Source organism: Dermacentor andersoni, chromosome 3 (genome assembly GCF_023375885.2).
Source record: "Dermacentor andersoni chromosome 3, qqDerAnde1_hic_scaffold, whole genome shotgun sequence".
Classification (NCBI taxonomy): Eukaryota; Metazoa; Arthropoda; class Arachnida; order Ixodida; family Ixodidae; genus Dermacentor; species Dermacentor andersoni.
The window spans coordinates 108,561,921-108,582,483 of record NC_092816.1 but is presented as its reverse complement, the minus strand read 5'-3'; the positions used below and the strand labels follow the sequence as shown (position 1 = coordinate 108,582,483).

Below are 20,563 nucleotides of genomic sequence, written 5' to 3'. Positions count from 1 at the left end.
ACATTATTTCTGTTTAACCAAATAAATTAACCTCGCTATGTGATTATGCAAGCGCCGTGTTCCGACGGGATGCAAATAAATGAGCATGATCATCACCACTAGCATCACATCGTGCCACTTGCCTTGCGATGTGAGATGCGCGCCGCGTAGCGCCTATGCGTGCGCCTTTTGTATAGCAGTTGCATGTTATTGCACCAGGTGACCCGCCATGTACAGGTTGCATACGTAGCGGTAAAATGTAGACAGTGAAATCTTGAGGAAGAAAAAGAAAATTATGGAGATGTATAAATATCGATGTAATGAAAAACATGTAGGGAATGCCTGAATAATTAAAGCAGGCTAGGTGACTGTCGCCGTCCCGTTTCAAAGGGGATGCCATTAAATCATCATCATCATCATTATTAGCATCGTATCGTGCCTTGTGACACGCGATATGACATGCGCGCCGCGTAGCGTCGATACGTACAAACTTTGCATTGCAGTTCCATTACACTGCACGTGGTGTCACGACGTGTAGCAGCTGCATATAGCACTTGCGTGTTGCATGCAGCAGGACCTGGTGAACTCAAGTGGGCGAGGTGAATATTTGTCACCATCGCGTTTCGAAAGAGATGCCAATACACGATCATCATCATCATCATCATCATCAACAACAACAACAACAACAACAGGAACGTACCGTGGCACGGTCAAGGGATGTGTTGTGCGCGCCACGTAGTCTCGATGCCTGTGGTTGCTCTACGGTGCACAATGCCTACGGAAAATTCTCTTATGATACACACCGCTACTGAGCGGTTCGTATAAGCGTATCGTAGAGCTACTCGCGCGGCCGCAACAAGGCAACAATCGGGTTCAAGAGACTGCTGTGCAGAGAGCGGAAGAAGCCCCGTAGCACAAGCACAAGCCGTAGATCGCCGTCGACGCTAGCCGGACAGTTCAGATCGTTCTCGTGAAAACGACTTGAAGAGACTTCGCCGCGAAGACCCTGTAGTGCGTGGTCCTGAGAATAGAGCTCCTATGGAGCTGCTCCTCCAGCCAACGCTGTGACTATGCTGCGTGTGCCTCGCAGGCCTGCTATTGCTATAGTGGCCCCATGGTTATCCCCGCTTTACTTATTCTTACTCTCAAGAAATATGTCAGCTAATCTAATTGGTACCATAGTTTACCTGTCGCTCATAGTTACGCGCTCAATTCCCGTTCTATCGCTCGATGCATGGTCCACAGGTTTACGATCAGTTTTATTGCGAACTTCGAGGTACTCACAGAGTGCATTCATCTTTGTATACTTTCGTCTTTCAAGAGTGCAGGTGGGCTATCATTCGACACCTGAAGGGTATCCGTGCGTGCTAAATGTGCTCCTACCCCTTCTTTTATTTGTGTGTATGTTTACTGTGGAATAGTTCGCATTCCTGAAAACTACATAATCCGAAATAACGTGACTCCTTAGCCACTTCAAGATGCCAGCTATCAGTCGCAACGTTTTTGTCTTTGTCAGGTTACCTAATAGTCTGTTTATGACCATGGTATCGTAACCGTAAACTTTGCTTGGTCATTTGCTCTAGAAACCTACTGCAAATCTCATCTCCTGTCTCCAGTCGCTACGTCAGCACGGGGCTCTTAATGCTCGCTCCCAAATACTGTAGCCTACTAGGAAAGGTTTATGTATGGTTTGGCAGCAAGCTTACGTTAGAAAGTCGGCAATAATCTTCTTGGTACAGTTGGAAAACGCACAGCTGTTATTTCCGCTTCTTCGAGGGCTACTCATCAAATATCCGTCTGTTGATGGGCAATCTTTCGCTTCTGGATCGCCGTCGTGAGGAGCGTTCAACCTGTAAACATTGGAATTCGCCAACTGTGAAATATTCATAGAATAGGTTGCATAGAAATGCTGCAAGGTATTTCTATGGGCTGCACTGTGCAAATGGCTATAAAGAAAGTGACTACGAATTCTTATGCAACGTATATTTTTTTTTAGTACGCCGGAATGCTTACTGGTCAGAGCGTAAAATGTAGTGGTAGCATGGAAAACACCGTGGACCGTTTTTATAACAATTTTCGACCTGCAGCGAGGATGTAGTCGTTCACTGGAAGCATGCTGGAAACAGTAATAAGGGAGTACGAGAGCGATTACACGCCAGCATTCGTGAAGTGCGGTCGCACTTGTGAGCAAGTATTGTTTTCTTTATCGAGCCAATGTTCTTGCGATTCGTGTCGTCCGAAGGTTAAATTGTTTCTACAATACAATAGCTACGCGATTTCATGATTTTCTCTAGTACAGCTTTGGTCATAAGTAAGTCAAGGGCGTTTTTTGGCGAGGCCAGCTTATGTTCCCGAAAACGAAACGGCCCTTTCACGAGTGGTACGCTTTGCAGCTATGCAATGCGTCTCTATGCAGCGAAGATAGTATATTGTAGTATCTTGGCAATCCGCCCACAGTTGGGTAGTGTTTAACGCGCGCGTCACCTCAGCCGCGGGTGGGACCGGCATTGCACTATCTTCGGTATTTTTTTCTACACGCGAACACAATAGTGGGAAAAGTAGCTGTTAACAGTGTCGGTTTTAAAAAAAAAGAAAATATGCGGTTTTATGTGCTAAAACCATGATCTGATTATGATGGACGCCGTAGTGGGAGACTCCTGAAAGTTGAACCACCTGGAAATCTTTAACGTGCACCTAAGTCCAAGTACACGGACGTTCTCGCATTTCGCCGCCATCAAAATGTGTCCGCCGTCGCCAGGATTTGGTCCCGCGACCTCGTGCTTAGCAGCCCAACACCATAGCCACTAAGCAATCACGGCCAGTTCAACCTGAGTAAGCCAGAATTAATGACTGCAGCTTGCACGCGTTTTCAGAATTTCGATCGCGTACAATATCACCCATGGGCGCCGCCGTGCTGGATTGATGGATGGATGGTTGCTATGAGCGTCCCCTTTGAAACGGGGTGGTGGGTTGCGCCACTAAGCTGTTTATTGCTATTTTGCGTGAACTATTAACCATATTACTCTCTTTTACAGACGAAAAATTTCCAGCACAAGATTTTTGAACGATTATGGCGAGAATAGTTTTTGTACGCCTTCGTTCTTTGTGGTACTCATAGGAGTCCAGGAGTCCAGTCTCCTTTGTGGTACTCCTTTTAGTAAGTCCAGATTACTAATAACAAACTTCTCTTGCCAGGCTGCTCTACCTTACGCAACTATTCTGAAGATTCTGCAATATATATTCAAATTGGACTTTGCCTGCTAACGTCCTCAATTAGTAAGATATTCAAATGGTTTCTCAACAACAAAATAAAACTGAGGAACCACCAGTCTCTCACATACCGTGTCAGCCCTCATATACGTACGTACACTATTATGGCAATTCAATTATTTTGAATAATTTATTCCTGCATGCAGTGCACCGCATTGCAGAGATCATGTCCGATTGCGTCATGGCCTTTTTAATTGGCTTTTTTTTCCTTATGCGTAAATATGGTTGCTGTTGAACCTTTCTATTTCTTTCCTAAGGTATCCATTAAGCTGCTTGTACGCCTACGTTGCGGATTGCCTTCATATTGTCGGTATTTCTACTGACTCGAAAGTTTTTCCACAATCTGTCAATCTCAAGGCCTTCAAACATTATCGAGAGTTCAGAGGATGATGGAGACTTGTAGGAAAAAGTGGGAATAGACGTCAGTATTGTATTCAACATTATTTATAATTTCGTATGTGACCACATGCATATTAGATTCACAATTGCATTCGAGCTTCTCTTCGAAATTGCCTTTGTGAATGCTGTGCACAGCGCCACTATCAAGCAAACGGACCTATAATTCTTCGACTGTTTTCCACATTTCTTGTGATGTATTATGTGGACATTATTTCAAGGGGCCTCACTTGCAGTCATGAGGCAATACGTGTAAAATGCCGAAAGCTTGTCGAGCAGGCCAGTGTACTCACAAATGTGCTATTTCGTGAGCGGCCGTTTGCACACCGGAGAAGGTAACAGGCCTGTCCAATCCTATGCCAGCTCTGCCAGGCCTGCAGGCTTTCCCCTTGTGTGCCATTCCTACGAGTTCAAGCAATGCGACGCGACGTGAATAAAAAATTAACAAACAGGAATTTTCCACATGCTGTTAGAAAAGTAATATCGTCACTCTAAAGACCTTCCTGAAACATTTTGATGTGGCAGTTTGTGCATTACTGTGACGCAGAAATTGTGACTGCGTCCTCATTATTGCATCACGAGGACGCAGAAACAGTACGAACGCTGAATATCGGTTCCTATGACGTGCTGGCTGAGTGGACTATATAGTAGCCACTAATATACGGGATGATCATTTTTAAGTTGTACGGAAATTTTAAAAAACGCTTGCTACATATAAAACAATGCCAGTTCTTCGTGCAATGATCGTTGAGAACATCTGATTTCTCGCATCTCAATTTCCTTTGGAACAACAATTGGTGCTCCTCTAGGTAAATTGAAGTAACTATTGCAACACTATGGTGTCGAGTCCCTTATCAAGTTTCTACTTCCACAGGTCTGGTCTGGCTACATCGCCCTTGTTCCCTTTATGCAATGTGAGTGAATTTCTGCAACACTTCTTTTTGGTATGACACCTTTTCATTATTCAACGGAAACGTTTTTTAGGGAGATAGAGAGATAGAGAGAGAGAGAGAGAGTAAAACATCTTTATTATTAATATTTGAACGGAGAGAGCAGCGTTGGAAGAACCCTAATTCGAGGGTCCCTAAGAGGATTCCGGCGATGTTTCGACCCCGTTGTATCACAGCTCAGAGGGCCTCCGGAGGTCCATCGCGGAGGGAATCGTCCCACAGCTCTTTGTTGCCAAGGGAGTCAAGGAGAGTTGGCAAGGGAGGAAAGAGGTTTTCAGTGAACTCAACTGTGACGTGGAAGATTGTGGGTGATCTGCCACAGCTAGCGCATCGATCTGCTTAACAGTCTGAGTAGAATTTATTGAGAGAAACACGATTTGGAAAAGTTGCGGTTTGTAACTGGCGTTATGCCACTGCTTCCTCTCGCGAGAAGGACGGCGGTGGTGCGCCGTGGGTGCGACGAATGCGTGTATAATGACGGAGGATGTCTTTGTATCACCTCACGATGTCGCGTCACCATGTCAAGCCGCCTGGAGGGAAATTTCTCGGGCAACCGCATGTGCGCGTTCGTTACCCGCCAGCAAGATATGACCAGGGATCCAGAGTAAGTGGATGCGGGGAGGTGTGGTTAGCGAATTTTGCGGGATCTGTTTGAGAATTGGGTGTGCCGATCTCGGCATGCCATGTCCTGATAGGAACACCCGGCATGCCTGTTGCGAGTACGCCAATATATATATACTTGCTCAGGAACACGGATGGCCTATCGAATCGCAAGAGCAACACTGAGGATTTCTCTGTAAGCGGCATTTGTTCCACGCATCTCAGGGATTCTCTCAGGGATGCGGTGCCGCCCAAAACTACCGAGGTATAGCCCTCTTGAGTGCGTGATGTGTCCATGTATGAGGTATGTGTTTCCGGGATGTTTGCAATCATGCGGCCAAGGTATCGTGCACGGGCTTTGCGCCGTCCTTTGTCACACTCGAGGTGCATATTACATGGCAATAGATGAATACTTAGTGCTTGGCGTATCGCGGACGACAAGATCGTTGGACGGGTTTCAGACTCAAGGTGTGGGACAGAGTATCCTAGCCGTGTGAGAAAATGGCGGCCCGTAGGAGAAAGCAGGATGCGCTGGTGATGGCTGACCCAATGTGCCTCTAGTAGCTAGCCTAGTATGTTATGTGTCCCTAAGTTAAGGAGACGGCGTGCGGAAGTATAGTTCGGGAGGCCATAGGCCAGCTTCGTCGCTTTGCAAATCATTGCGTGTATGCGAAGTCGTTGAGCTTGGGTCAACCGCAAATGGGAGATGGTATGTAAGCCGTCTGATCACGGATGCCTCCACCAAGCGCAGCAGGTCCTCTTCTCGAAGGCCCGAGCGCCTGTTGGGGGCCCTCCGGATCATGGGCAGGATTTGCTCAATCTTTCTGTATAGAAGGGCAACAGTATAGCTACCTGCCGTCCGCTTGGACGTGTAGGCCGAGGATGCGAGCCCGATGAAACTGTGGTAGGGGTATGCCATCCACGTGCACAGAGAGATGGGGAGTAGAGGAACCGCTACGGGGGCGAAGGATTGTGAGCTCCGACTTTTGCGGGGCACATCTTAAGCAGTATTTTTTCGCGTACTCGGAGGCTGTGTCGACTGCTTGCTGCAGTCGGTCCTGGATGGCTCCGTCGGAACCCCGTGTCGACAAGGTAGTAATGTCGTCCGCATGAATTGCGTGGGAGACATGAGGGATCTGGGCGAGTAGCCGGAGGAGCACTGCGAGCGCAATATTGCATAGAGTAGGGGAAATAACTGAGCCCTGCGGTGTTCCACGTCGTACAAGGCGAATCGCACTGGATTGATGCAGTCCCATTCCTACGGTGGCTATGCGATCTCGAAGAAATGTGCGGATATATTTGTACATACGACTTCCACAGTGCGAATGTGCAACATTGCGGAGGATGAGGTCGTGTTCAACATTGTCGAATGCCACCTTTAGATTTAAGGTGATGAGTGCTCTCGTTTAGGCGCACGACAGAGGTCCTATGACTTCCTCCCGAAATTTAAAAGCACATCTTTGGCAGACAGATGAGCTTGGCATCCGAATTGAGAGTGAGAAAAGAATGATTTTTTCTTCGAGGAAGGGCTGCAGACGCCGCAAGAGTGCATGCTTCATGAGCTTGCCAATGCAGGGTGTTAGACAGATGGGCTGTAAGTTTTGAACCTTTACAGGTTAGCCCGGTTTAGGGATCAGTGTAATGTCGGCATGTGGCCACACTTGGGGAAGCGTGCCCTTGCGCCAGCAATAATTGAAGTTATGGGTGAGGAGGTTAATATCCGCGTCATTGAGGTTACGAAGGGTGGCGAATCGGATGTGGTCGGCTCCCGGTGGTGTTGCGGCGTTGTTCCTGTAAGACCACCCGCACCTCGTCAGATGTGATGTCTGCATCGAGCAATTACTTGGCTTCGCCTACATACGTATAGTCAGGGTACTGCGGTGGCGGGCCTTTGGGTATGAAATGCTTCTCTAGCTCCCTGAGGAGTGTCGAGACATCGTCCCTGTACTCGCGCATTAGGATGCGCAGCTGTTAAAATGTTTTTGCCTTTGTTGTGGTGGGGTCTGTGAGTGAGCTAAGAATCGACCACGTTTTTGGTGTGCTCAATGTGCCTGAGTGGCGATCGCAAAACCTTCGCCAGTTATTCCTCGAAAGGGTCTCTGCATACTCCTGGGATTCCCGTGTAATTTGATCTATACGTTTCCTAAGTTTGCGGTTGAGGCGTTGTCGTTTCCATCGTCGTGTCAACCCACTGCGGGCGTTCCGAAGATGAAGTAAATGCGGGCCTATGTGTGGTGTCTCGGTTGTGGTTCTCAGTGCGCACGTGGTGGCCTCTAGATCCTGTGAGAGAGAGTCAAGCCAGCGTTCGTACCCCTGGTCCTCAGGTGAGCCCTGGCAGCGTTCACCGAATTTCGCCCAATTCATTATACGCACATTTCACTCGCGCCTGCGTGCACCCTTAATGACAAGGCGGTCACCACAATATAATGGCCACTACCAAGGTGCTCCTGTAAAGGCCCGCGCGCAACGACTGGGCCAGTGTTGCGCACGAAGGTAAGGTCAGGGCAGGTATCCCGAGATACGCTGTTGCCTATCTGAGTGGGGTGCTCTGGGTCGGTAAGCAGTGCGTATCTCATGTTACAGATGGCATTCCATAAGCGGGTCCCTTTAGCCTGCGATTTAACGTAACCCCATGCGGTATGCGGAGCGTTCGAGTCGCAGGCCACCAAACAAACCCGTACAAAACTACCAAATTCTCTTAGTAGGTGCTGAAAACAGTGCCTAGCGAACGGGGGGAACTGTATACATTGAGTATAAACAGACCCTCGCTGCGTTTACCTTGCGTAATTATTTCCAATATTTGGTGAGGGATGTTAGTCGTATGCATTCGACATGTAGCACGTTTCGAAACTAAGGCTCCTACAAGAGGAGAGACACCCGGGAGCGTGCTGTAGCCGGATAAAGAAGGGGTGCAATTGACTTCCTGTAAGAGGATGACATCGGGAGGGTTCGTGGATGTGACGATATACTGCTGTAGGGAACCTCGTTTTTGACGTTATCCCCTACAATCCGCCTCTTTCATTTTCCTGTGCTGCCCTCTGCCGCACGCCACTGAAAACGTTTTGGACGGGTCCCGGGGCTTTCGCCGGTTGATTTGTGTGCCTGCGCCCACGTTGAGTGCGCGTCGGTTGTGCGTTGCGTGGATCGCGAATCATTATTAATGGCTTCTTCGGGACAGCATGTCGTTCCTGAAGCCATGTGGCACTCAATGACTACTAGGTGAGCAGGCCTGAGTGCGCTGTTCTGCAAACAGTGCTGCCGATAAAGGCACGCGGAGTTCCGTTTGGCGGCACGGCCGGCTTGGAATTTGTCACTGATTTCTGCACTTGGGCATCACTTTTTGTATTCTTTTTACACATTATTTAGACGTTTCGCATAGCCAAAAAGTCTTCTGGCGCAGCCTTCTGCGTCGGATTTATTAAAGCGGTGCACTTGTTTACATCAACATCTAAAGCCGCAGGTCGTTGTTATCGTCAAATACTGTGGAAAAGGTCGATCGCTGATATGAAATAGTGTCAAAATGTTGCAAAACATGCATGTCTGCACATATGTGCCATGTTGTTACACCCTGAGACGAGTCAGTATGAGCGGCCGAACCACTTAAACAAGGGCAAATTTGATCCAGATACATGTATTACGGGCTGTTGGCTCATTGTCGCTTTTCTTTAACTCCATCATATTTACAGTTTTAGCGTGACATCGAGCATTATTAGAGAAAACTGCGCTCGCATAAGTGCTCATTTGTAGGCTATGTTGTTCTCTCACGAAAACGCGCGGATGCCATCGCTCACACGGCGTTGGTATAAATGAGCGAGGCGGTTGTTTATGCTCCTGTATACCGAATACACCGTCTCTTGTTTGCCGTTTGACGCAGAGGCAGACAACGCATCTCTGAAATTGAGAAACGTGTCGGCAAAGCAACACGTACAGGCCCACCCATATACGTAGCGAATGCGGCTGAAAGCCTACAGGTACGGTGACGTACAGTCGTTCGCACAGCGCCGTCTCGCCGCTTATCGCTTATTGAGCATGCGCCGTGCGAAGTGAAGCGTAGTTGATTTCAAATCGCAAAGGCCAGAACTGAACTATAAAAGTAGTTTCGTTCGACCTAACTGCTTACATTTCAGTTCCGGTCCGCCGGTAGCGAGTGCACGAACCCGACGGCGCCAGGTTAACCCTTTACTGCACAATTTTTTGCTTCCTCAAAATATTATTCATGGAGTTGTAGGGAAGCATAACTATACCTGTACTCCCATGGAAACTTACTTTAGCGAATGTCTGTGGTTTCAATTTGCTGAAAAAGGGTATGTTGCATATTTGCAACAATGTGCAAATAAAGAAGAAGTTGAAAGTAAAAGATAGATTTAGTGCGATTCGTACTCAGGTGCTTATTTGCACGAGACAATCATTGGTGCACCTCTGATTTAGTGTGGAACAAAGAGAAGCACTTGTACATGCTTGTGCAGCACGGGTGGTCCCCACACTTCGTGCAGTACATCATGCAGATTCCCGTGCAGTCAGGAAACAATGCAGTGTTTTCGGGTTATTGTCAAAATCTAGAACATCGAAGCGCAGATGTAAAGCTATGCCCGTGACGACGTGACACGGTAACGTGCGGAGGCACAGCGTACTTTTTAAAAGAAAAAAGAAAATTCGATCAGAGAACATCTTGTCCACATATTGAATCGAAACGGACTTACACTCGTGGCTGTCGTGACTAATTAAATAGTCACTGCCTTCACTATCAGGAGGAATTGCTGGGCCATACCGGCGTTTTGGGGCCATTTCACTTTTCCGAAGAAAACAAACCATGTACACGTTGTTGCATTTGTGCAACATAGCGACGTTCTGTCGCCAGGAACAAACTATTCCGAAATGACAATGTTTTTTTGAACCTACAGAGTCAGAAGGATGTGGAGCATAGCGTAAGAATTTTTTTTGCGCTTTGTCTTATGGAGAAATACATTTACAATTTGTAAAACTTGCCTCTATCACTGCTCGCGGGCGCGCGCAGCCTCCGCCACGTTTGTTTTGGTAGAATATGCGAAGGATTAGCACAGACTGCAGCACAAGGTGGCGCGTTTTACAGACCAATGTTGCGGATATGCAACAACGTGTACAGGCAGCTCCAAACTGACTTTGCTTCGGTTTTTAACGCCGTTCATCAGAATGTTGCGTAAATGCAACAAGGTGCAGTAAAGGGTTAATCTCCGCTGAACATGATCGACATTGGCTCAAACTTTGTGGGCACGGCTTGAGAGGGTTAAAGCTTGTGCATTTCAACTTGGTAGGCGTGCTTGGCTCATTTTGAGCACGACTAATTATATATACGAGCGAAGACATTGTCGCGATTGTGTTGTCGGTTCGACGGCCGAACGCGCGGGTTTCAGTCGAACGATGGTCGGCACACTGATGTTGGCGGTGCCTTCGACAAGAAAGCCTGTCGCAGTACAACTCGCGCTCGTCGGTTGCGTCGTTGTAGACCTGGTATGATAAAAAGGTTTCAGTGACGCACAATAGTCGGTCAATCATTGGAGTGAGCGTCTTCTCGGTTTCGTATCGACCCAGTGTTGCCGCTCCTTACGAGTACGTGCAGTCAGGAACCGCCGGCCACTACCAGCAAGTGAGGGCCGACGCTGCAAAAAAGACTTCGTCAGCAACGTGATGTACTTAAGTGTCGCCTAAGTGTGACGCAGGGGTGGTTCCTTAAATTAGCGAGCCATTCATGAAAGGCGGCAGCTACCTGGCTCACGGTGCAGTTCGGACAACTCAGACGATGCCCTGGCCACTTTTTCTTTTAAAGTGGAGTTGCGGTCTTACGCTACGCACGTTTTCGGCACCGCACCGACGGCGAGCTACCAGTAGAGTTTCAACGCGGTACACGGCACAAGTGCTTGCAGCAGCGCGCGTCCGAGCGCTTTTTCTTTTTTTTTCGGGAGACTTCCCGGCGCGCGGCCGCGCGCGCGCGTCCCTTCCAAAACGTTTCGCGACTAATCCGCTAGGGCAGGGCGCATGCGCCGTCGCGCCGTGAAAGAGGCCGATTCCACTGCCACCCCACTAGTTGCTCGGCTCCACCATCATCATGAGAGGAAGCAGGAGGTCATGCATAGGAATGCGGGCGCCGGGTGCCCACATTTGAAAGTCGGAAAGCCCGCCTTTTTGGTAACCGCTAAGCTCAGGAACTTGCTTGCGTTCGAAAGTGCACTCTAAACATAATTTGACTTGCTCCGTAATCCCTATTCGAGGGTGCTCCATTTGGCGTCACCCCCCGTGGTTGCTCAGTGGCTATGGTGGAGGGCTGCTGAGCACGAGGTCGCGGGATCGAATCCCGGCCACGGCGGCCGCATTTCGATGGGGGCGAAATGCGAAAACACCCAACTTGCGACGGGATTTCGAACATGTCTCCGACGGTACTTGTCCGGTCTCCTTCGTTGTGGGCGTGACGTTCGGGTCTCCCCCGTATCTGTGGTTTGTGGTCCGATCGCTGGAGCGTTGGGAGTTCACGCTGCTCTTTCTCGAGAGCTTTCCGCACCCAAGCATTGTTCAGTGTCTGCCTTAGCAGGCCGCGAGTAGTTTGGATCCTTTGTAGGGTGGGTCCCGTCACAGGACCTGCAGTGTGGGGAGCAAGGATGCGACGGGGTAGGGTTGTTAGTCACGCACTTCGCGCAAATGACCACCTGCGGCGTAGAACAATAATCAGCCCAATGGCCGAGCTTGTGACATATCTTGCAAACCAGTTGGCGTGGGCGTGTGGGGTAGCAGTGGAGTTGTGAACCATAAAAACGCACGTAGCGAGGCACTTTAGGTCCTTCAAATGTTACCAACGGAACGTTGGTCTGACCAATCATTCGTGCTTGAAGTATTTGAGTTCCAGGAGCTGGAAGACAGGGTACCGGACAAAACACCAGGAACAATTCCCTTGCATGAGTTGTCTGGGGCCGCAAGATATGTTGCGATGGGATAGACCCGCCGCTGACCAAGGTTCCCCTCCTTCACCTTGTGCAATGCTTCGGCCATGTGTGACTGGGGTGTGCTGATCATTGCCAAGTGCTGCTGAGGTCGCAGGCGGAATATGATGCCCTGATGATCCTCGGTGGTCAAGCCGACTGCACTCCATAGAACACTGGCCAGTTCTGTGCGCGTCCACTTATTGAGACAAAGTCCTCCGTGAGGTCGCAGAATTATCTCTTTATCGTGCAAAGGAAGTCGAGGCAGCTTCTGATTCCGACTGCGCTGGCGTACTTACGGTAAGGTGAGAGGCGTCCGGAATGCCCAAGATGTTCTCAGAGGGTTGCGTCTTAGCGTGCGTTTGACGGACCTGTTGCTTATGTATGTCTGTTTTCCAACAGCCACCTACGTTGTCGTCACTTTTGTCGTCGTAAATGCTCAGGGCAGCATTTTCCTTCATCATTTTCTCGGTCGGAGTGTCCACCTCTCGTTGTTGGGAGGGAAAACTGGTCCCCATAGGATTGGTGGCCAGTTCCGCGGTATCGCCCTCGGGCGTCTTCGTTGTTGCCGAAGAACGCGCGGCGGCATTCTCCGTTCCCGATTGCGTCTCCTGCTCGTTGGAAAAAGACGTTGCGGTAGATAAATTCTCCATCGAAGTAGAGCGGTGAATTAGCCGAATGCTCTTTGCACGCCGGCTTAGAACATGGGCCTCGGAAGAGCTGGTGGCTTCACGCTCTTGGTTCATGGTGCAGAAAACACGCCAAGGCAGCTATGGCCCCGGCAGGGGCAGCCGCGTTGGAACTGCTTCAGAGCTGTAGAGGTGCGGGGAGTGGCAAAAAATAAACTCACGGCATACAAGGTTGGTGTCAGCTTGCGACGAACGCGGCGATTTGTAGTATCGCAGGCGAGTCTTTTTTTAGAAGAACCATTTCAACAGCATGGCTTGAAATTGACACTTCCTGTAGTTCTTTCCTTCGGGGTTACCGTACTAGTTTACAGCCAAAGGAACGTTTGTGAAGCCCTTTGCATCTTTCTGCGTGAGGCAAAAATAATTGCATGCTAGAATTCTTCTTAATATTTATTATGCTTACAAAATGCTTTACGTAATAGTTAGATAATTGATTATTCATATCCGTAACAGTAGACACTTCAAATGCTATCTGCAAGATACCTATTTCTTTCAACCTAATTATTAAAAAAATTGATAACGTATTTTTCACGGCCCTATTCATGACCGATTCCCCAGAGTGGGTTGCGCCATTTCACTAGGGAACAAGAACAATGTGTTGCATCTGATCTCGGTGATTTATTTAGAACAAATTTAATAGTTCTTGCTATATATACAGTAAACCTGACTGGTGCAGGTGCTGGGTAATCTGTTGCAAGCACTGCGACCAAGAGGAAACTTCCAACAACTATCGCGACATCTTCGACACTGGCCTACGGCGCATCCGGCGACAACTAGGACTACCACCAGAACAGCACCATCTCTCAGTCCAGTTGAGAAAGATGACTACCTATTCAACGGCTAGACAGACTGGAGAGACTACCACTCCGCCTCGTCCGTGGATTTTCAGCACGCCGAAAACCCCAGGGTCGTTTCATGGTGACGTTCTCGAGAATATCTAGGGCTGGATCACTTCAATGGAGTTGCTAGTGTCAACAAATTGGACGACCACCAGAAGCTCCGGTATGTCTACTTCACCCTCGAGGACCCGGCGCGCATCTGCTTTGAAAACTATGAAGCGAGCTTGGCGAGCTGGCAAGAATTTTGTAGCCAGCTGTGAAATACCTACGAAAATTAGGACCAGAATGAGCAAGCAGAACGTGCCCTCAATATAGGAATCAGAGATCAAATAAGATTGTCGCCATGTTCGCTAAGGACATCTCACGGCTGTTTCGGCGAGCTGATCCCTTAATGACAGAAGAAAATAGAGTACGCTTGTTGATGCGAGGCGTGAAGAAGCAGTGGTTCGCAGGTCGAGTGTACAATCCACCGGGTACCGTAGCCGTATTACTCAGTGAAACTACAATGGAGCAGTACGATGGAGCATCGCAATACGAGTGCCCAAGCAACTTTACATGTCTCTCGTCGTCCATGGCAATGACTGATTTCACGACTCTGAGGGAGCTCGTGCGCTGTATTGTTCATGAGAAGCTGCAAAACGTAACTGCTCTGACTGATATATATCTTGAAGAGGTCAAGCAGCTGGCACAACCGCTGATCGTGCCACCAGCTGCAGTCCCTTTCCTGTCATACGCCGAAGCCTTAATATCTCCTATGCCGCCAGTCAGCTATTTCTTCTCTCCGTTCACGCAACAGACGACACACTACTTCTCAAGCCCTCTGTGTTCCGGAAGCCGAAGTCTAAACGTGCGGAAATCCAGTGTGTGGCGCGCTTCTGACAATCGACCACTCTGCTACCATTGTAGTAAAGCAGATCACATATATCGAGAGTGCGCATACCGGCAGATGGACCTTCCTGGGTTTCGCCCACATGCACGTCGTCCCCGGAAGGGTGAGCGTCCCCGAGCAATATTGGAGTACTTGGCGAGCCATCAGTCCCCGGCTCCTCCACGACGTGAGTCCCGTTATCCGTCTCCTCGACGTTCTGCATCATCAGGCCAACGCTTGGCGTTCACTCATGGTGTTCGAGGTTGATATACTAGGTCCCCAAGCTCACACCGGAGAAACTAGAACAGCGGCCCCGGGGCTTGGGGCCACTGTTACGCGAACTTCAAAATATCCTCCTGCCCCGAGACGCCAACTGACAACCGACGATACTCTTTCACAGCCGCATGCTGTCGACAATGAAACTGTTTCCGCTGGCATTCCCATTCAGGTCGACAAATGCCCGGTCACTGCCCTTGTGCCCACTGGTGCCGATTATAACGTTAGGAGGGCCGAACTAGCTGCTCAATTGAGAAAGTTGTCTGTGGCGTGCTTCTGTGAAAGTTCATGAAAATCTCCCCTGACTTTTTTCCGTGCCCACGTGTCCCAGGTTTAAAAAACACGGAAGTTAAAAAAATAGTTCAGCCAATGATAAGACAAAACAGTCATTGTGCTTACCACGGCAACACTGTAACTAGTTTCGTGCTGCCGATTTTTACAGTGTACTAAAATTAATCTTCCGAATATGTAACACGAGAGGAGCTGTGTTGCAATGTTGGCTTACTTACCTAAAGTAGAACCAGCATGTTTCCCTCCTCTAATTTTCACGAGACTTAGGCTGAAAAAGATAACAAAAAAAATCTGCATTGTTGGACGGCACCGTATAGTTTCATGCACCTCTACGTACCCCAGAACAAAAGCGTCTCTTGTAAAGATGTACGTTATGTAAAATATGAGTGAATCTTTATGATTTTGACAATAGGTGTGTGTCACTACAACGTACCACAAATGTCGCCTTCACCACGATCATTGTTCAAAGCACATATAAATGAAGGCCTGCGCCAGATGTCTGAAGTTTCCTCTGTCATCTACATCAGCAAGGTACATCCTAACCCCAAATTAACTAATCTGAGTTCTACTGCTTATGATCTGCCTCATTCGATGCCACTGTTTGACAGAAAAAAAAACTAATTACGAACACTGCATACATTTTAATGAGCACCACTTAAACGGCTACTTCAGGTGAGCAAACCTGTAAGGCATATGCCATCGCGACGCAAGTGTAATTGCTTTAAATACAATTGAATTGTTAGCCTGACCCGAAATTTCAGTTGCCCAAAATATTTCTACTACTGAAACGCTTCATTACGGCGACTATTTAGCGCTGCTTACACTCAAAGTTCTTCATTAATGATATGTGCGAGCATTATTGCCTTTTTCCGTACCGCGCCCATTGGGCATCGTTAGCCCACTAACGATGGTTTGAAACACCGCTTGGGAGACCTTCCATGCCACTCACGCACCCACTGCGCTATCGGACATGAAGGAGGAAAACTATATTTTTGTTTTCAAAGCAGTTCGATTTTTTTTTCGCCAGGAAGAAGTTTCGAAGCACGCTCTGAAGCCTCGCGATCGTCAGTGGGCAGCAAGATTGGCCGCCTCCGGGAGCAGCGCGCGCTTTGAAAGAACGCAGATATCGTGATTACGCGGCGTTTGCTGCTGATTTTATCGATGGATTGAGCAGCGGCGAGTCTGAGGTTGCTGCTTTTTGGTCAGAGTTTGACTCTGAGAGCGACGACTGAAACTAGCCCGGAACATCGGCGGCCGCAGCCCGGCACGCGCAACTGTAGCGCTTGCAGTTACATTTTTGTAGTGGAATACCTGTTCAAAGAAAGCTTTTGATTTTTTGGGAAATAATGCCTATTCGACGGCCATACATTTCGCATATCTGATTATTTTTAGTATGTATCTTGCTTAGTAGATACAAAGGGAAACACGGGAATGGCAAGAGACGGAAATTCAAGACGATGAGCAAAATGAGAACAAAGTGAAAGCAGGAGCCAACGCTTCGACAAGTGGACTTGTCTTCTTCGAGGCGACATATGCTTTGCTCCTCACAACATATAGAGGTGGGGTTCTTCTAAAGGAAAGAGGGCGTAAGGCGGTTGGGTGCGGCAACGAGTGAAGGTGCGTTAGCGGCGACGGTGTCGAATTGAGAATAAAGGAGTGATGTGCACAAGGCCAGGGACACGGCCGTTTGTCAATCACGTGTCGACACCCGTGCGTCAGCCGGCGTGTAAATGGCGTGTACATCAGCCCTCTATTACCTGTTTCTCTATTACCTGAAACAGGTAATAGAAGGCTGCAGTGCACGACGTTGACACGCCGGCTGACATACGGGCGTTGACCCGTGATTGAGACAGCCGTCTCCCTGGCCTTGTGCACAGCACTCCGTTATTCTCAATTCGACACCCTCACCGCTAACATACCTTCACTCGTAGCCGCACCCACTCGCCTTACGCCCTCTCCCCTTAAGAAAAGCCCACCTATATACACTGTGGCGAGGAAAGCAATGTGACGAATATGCTTTCCTTTGCGCTTATGCATTTCGGTGCCCCTGCCCCACACACAAAAAAAAATGACATTGTTGCGGCGTAGCGAATTGTCGCATGGTGTAAGTTCGATTTTGTTACTTCTTTTGAGGAAAGTAATTAGCCCCGGGACACTTCAGCTGCCGGATATTCGTATTATGTTATTGCGATAGCAATGGACACTCCAGGCGCATTCCTGTCGTCGTTGTCGCCCTCATGTTCCGTACAAAGGCGAATGGGCATAACACCGTGACCGCGCGTCACATGCTGTATGTGCGAGTGAAAGCGTAGGGTGTGGATGGTGTGGGTGAGCTGACGATGGTGGCTCAGTCTTGTGGGTGCAAGAGAGAAAAGCGGGAATAAAGCCTGCCGCCTTCCGTCGCACGCGATATATTGGGGGAGGAGGGTTGGGCGCTAGGATTCGTTAATCTGCAAATCGGTGATTGCGCAGCATGTTTATTTGCCTTGTTTGGCCATTATTTACCGCGACTTTTTCTTAGATATGTAGATTTATTGGAGACTTATCCTTATATTTAAATATCTTATTGCGAGGTTTTGTGTATACTTGCGTTGAACTTTGTTTCCAGAGACACTTTTTGCCCTATATCAAGCTGCATCTTCATATTTCTATATACCATTGTGTCTTCGCATTTCTAAAGTACGACGGCGAGTCAAATGAAAGTGAGCCAACCAACCCCGCGCAGTAATGGTTCCGTTCGTTATCTGCGAGGCATGCGCGTAGCACACAGCCATCTCTCGTTTAGAAAAGTGACACGGAGGTGTGAAATAAATGTTCTTTAATGCTCTCATAAACTGGGTTGAACTTGATTGCGTGACATAATGTACGCTGAAAAAGTTGGACAGCATGGTGTCATGAGGTTTTCGACAGCTGAAGGTGTTTCCACAAAAGAAATTAGTCGCTGTGTGACTGCCCTATACGTTAAACATTGCATTTCATTGGCCACTGGGAAGCGTTGGAGGAAACGGTTCAAAGAAGGACGTGAAAGTTCCAAATACGATTGAAAATCGCACCAGAGCCACCGTGCAATCACACCCAACGCAATCGCAAAGGTTGACGAGCTGATTAGACAAGAACGAAGGATAAGCATCGATAAACTGACAGAGCATGTGAACATCAGACACGGTTCATTTCAAGCCATATTTCATTAACCTCTCGGTTATCGGCTTCGTGTGCGCAATGGATGCGCAAGATTTTAAAGCGTCGCTACAAGACAGAGAAGTTCGGCGCTGCTTCGACTCATCTGATCCGGTATCACAGTGAGGCTGATGACTTCTTTTCTGCTATTGTGACCGGGAATGAATCACGGTGCCACTACAACGAGCCTGAAACACGATGGCAAAGCCAACAGAGGAAATATTTGAATTGACCACTCCTAAGGAAAGTAATGGCCACCATTTCTACCGGAAAGTTGTTGACTTTTTTCGATCGTCAGGAGGCATTACTGATATAATTTGCTAACCCTGGAGAGCCTATCAATCGTTTCCGATATTGTGAAACGCCGGATAGACTGCGTGTCGCAATCAAGAACAAACGACGTAGAAAATTGATGAATGGGGTCATCTTGCTCCACGACAATGTCCGTGCCTACGTCACTGATGTAGTTAATACAAAACTGGCAAAGTTCAAGTGGGAAACGAAACGCTACAACATCCACCATACAGCCCAGACCTGTCGCCTTGCTACTTCCACCTTTTGGGGCAATTGAGAAAACAGCTCAAGGGAACCAGATTCGTATCAGACGATGATGTGAAAGAGTGAATTACAGACTTGTTAAAGCAGCAACCCAAGGAGTTTTATGAGACGGGAATCACGTGACTCATTAGTCAGTGGAACAAGGGACAAATGCCTAAATGCTCATGGAGACTACATTTAAGTAAAGTACCTCGTTTGTCATATATTCGTATTGGCTCACTTTCATTTGACTCGCCCTCGTATATTTTGCAGATCTCTTGCTTTTTATATGTGGTCTCTGTTGCGAGTATAATTTCAGTGCAATTACTCCCAATACGACCGGCGACAGGTGCTCCTGAGCAATACATTGCAACAAATGAAAGCGTCGTTAAAATTTTTCCCTGGCCGTCGCATATGTACAAAAATGTAAACAAGTTACTTGCCTGATAAAGTTTCATTAAAACATTTGTCCTCAACTTGTTCATTTCATGGTCTTTACATTCTTCATTTCTGCGGCACGCACTGCTTCGCTGCTTTCGAACTGACGTAGTTCTAAGGTTCATGTGATATTTTCTTTACTTATTAAATAGACAAAGAATATGCAAGCATTCACATCAGTTTTTTCGCACACAATTTTTGAGAAATACGAGTGCATTATTTGTTTTTTAATACATATTTTACTTCTATTGACAGTGCGTAGCGCCCAAGAATTCGTTCGCAGCATCTTTGGCAATGGCAGTGCAGTTATTATTCATTTATCTCATTCGTGGACAAATTTTGTAAGGAGGAGACCGGGGGGCAAGGTGAGGACCCCCCCCCCCCCTCGAATGAAATTTCTGGCTACGTCACTGCAGAGCGCATATTCATATATATATATATATATATATATATATATATATATATATATATATATATTTGCTCAGTTCGCCAGAAGCAATAACCAAAATTAAGGAATGCTTTCGTTTTGCCTGCGTTACTAAAGATAACACTGCTTTACGCAGTAGATGTGGTTAATAGTTATTACCTTGTTACCATATAGGTGATATCAGACCTATTCGATATTGGGCTCTTGTGTGCATACTGGCCTAATTGATTCAAGGTTTGATCTACCATGATATTTCCATCTACATACAGCTGTAAATAGGGTTGTACGATCTGCAAAGAGAGTACTGTTAATGACAAAATAAGAACTCCAACGTGACTTTATTACCTGCAGTCCTTCGATTACTGTTAATCCTATCCGAGCGGGAGGTTCGAGCTGCTGCAGTCGAAGGCTCACCTACAAATGGCGAAGAAGACTACACGGTACATTCGTTCATTGTGGCCAGACATCGCGTCGTGAGCCTGTTACTTTATATTTGCGGGCGTGATAGCCTGCAGTGTTGGCATACCTGAAAGGACTGAAAGTTCCCCTAAGCTGATGGTGCCAAAGAGGCACATTTACGGTTTGATTTAATTTTGGAATGAGCAAAATCAAAATAATTCCTTGCAAAATTTGTTTAGATTTTTGGTTTTCGCTATTATACTGCACTAGATGTCCATAATACCAACGTTGAACAACCAGAACATGCAGGAATGCTAATTAGATTTCGTGTGTGGATCATTTTCAAGCTTGTAGACGTGTTGAGCTAGTGGAAGATTTCTTCAGAGCGAAGCAAAATACGCGTTGCAGTATTGCGTGCATTCTTTGTTGATAAACATGACCTTAATGACCTCGAATATCGCAGCTTTTCTGTCGCCTTTT

The 20,563-nt window shown here is 47.6% G+C and overlaps 1 protein-coding gene across 1 annotated transcript in view; it reads right to left on the bottom strand.

Moving 5' to 3' along the window:
• Nucleotides 1–20,202, bottom strand: part of LOC126540381 (venom metalloproteinase antarease-like TserMP_B) — a 46,698-nt gene extending 26,496 nt beyond the window's left edge. The window contains exons 1-4 of the mRNA XM_072286744.1: nucleotides 19,844–20,202; nucleotides 15,324–15,373; nucleotides 3,939–4,047; nucleotides 1,686–1,829 (exon numbers count right to left, since the gene is read on the bottom strand). Of these exons, the coding sequence (XP_072142845.1) occupies nucleotides 1,686–1,829; nucleotides 3,939–4,047; nucleotides 15,324–15,373; nucleotides 19,844–19,932 (392 nt within the window). The 5' untranslated portion in view covers nucleotides 19,933–20,202. The remainder of the gene's footprint in view (nucleotides 1–1,685; nucleotides 1,830–3,938; nucleotides 4,048–15,323; nucleotides 15,374–19,843) is intronic.
• Nucleotides 20,203–20,563: the final 361 nt, after the last annotated feature.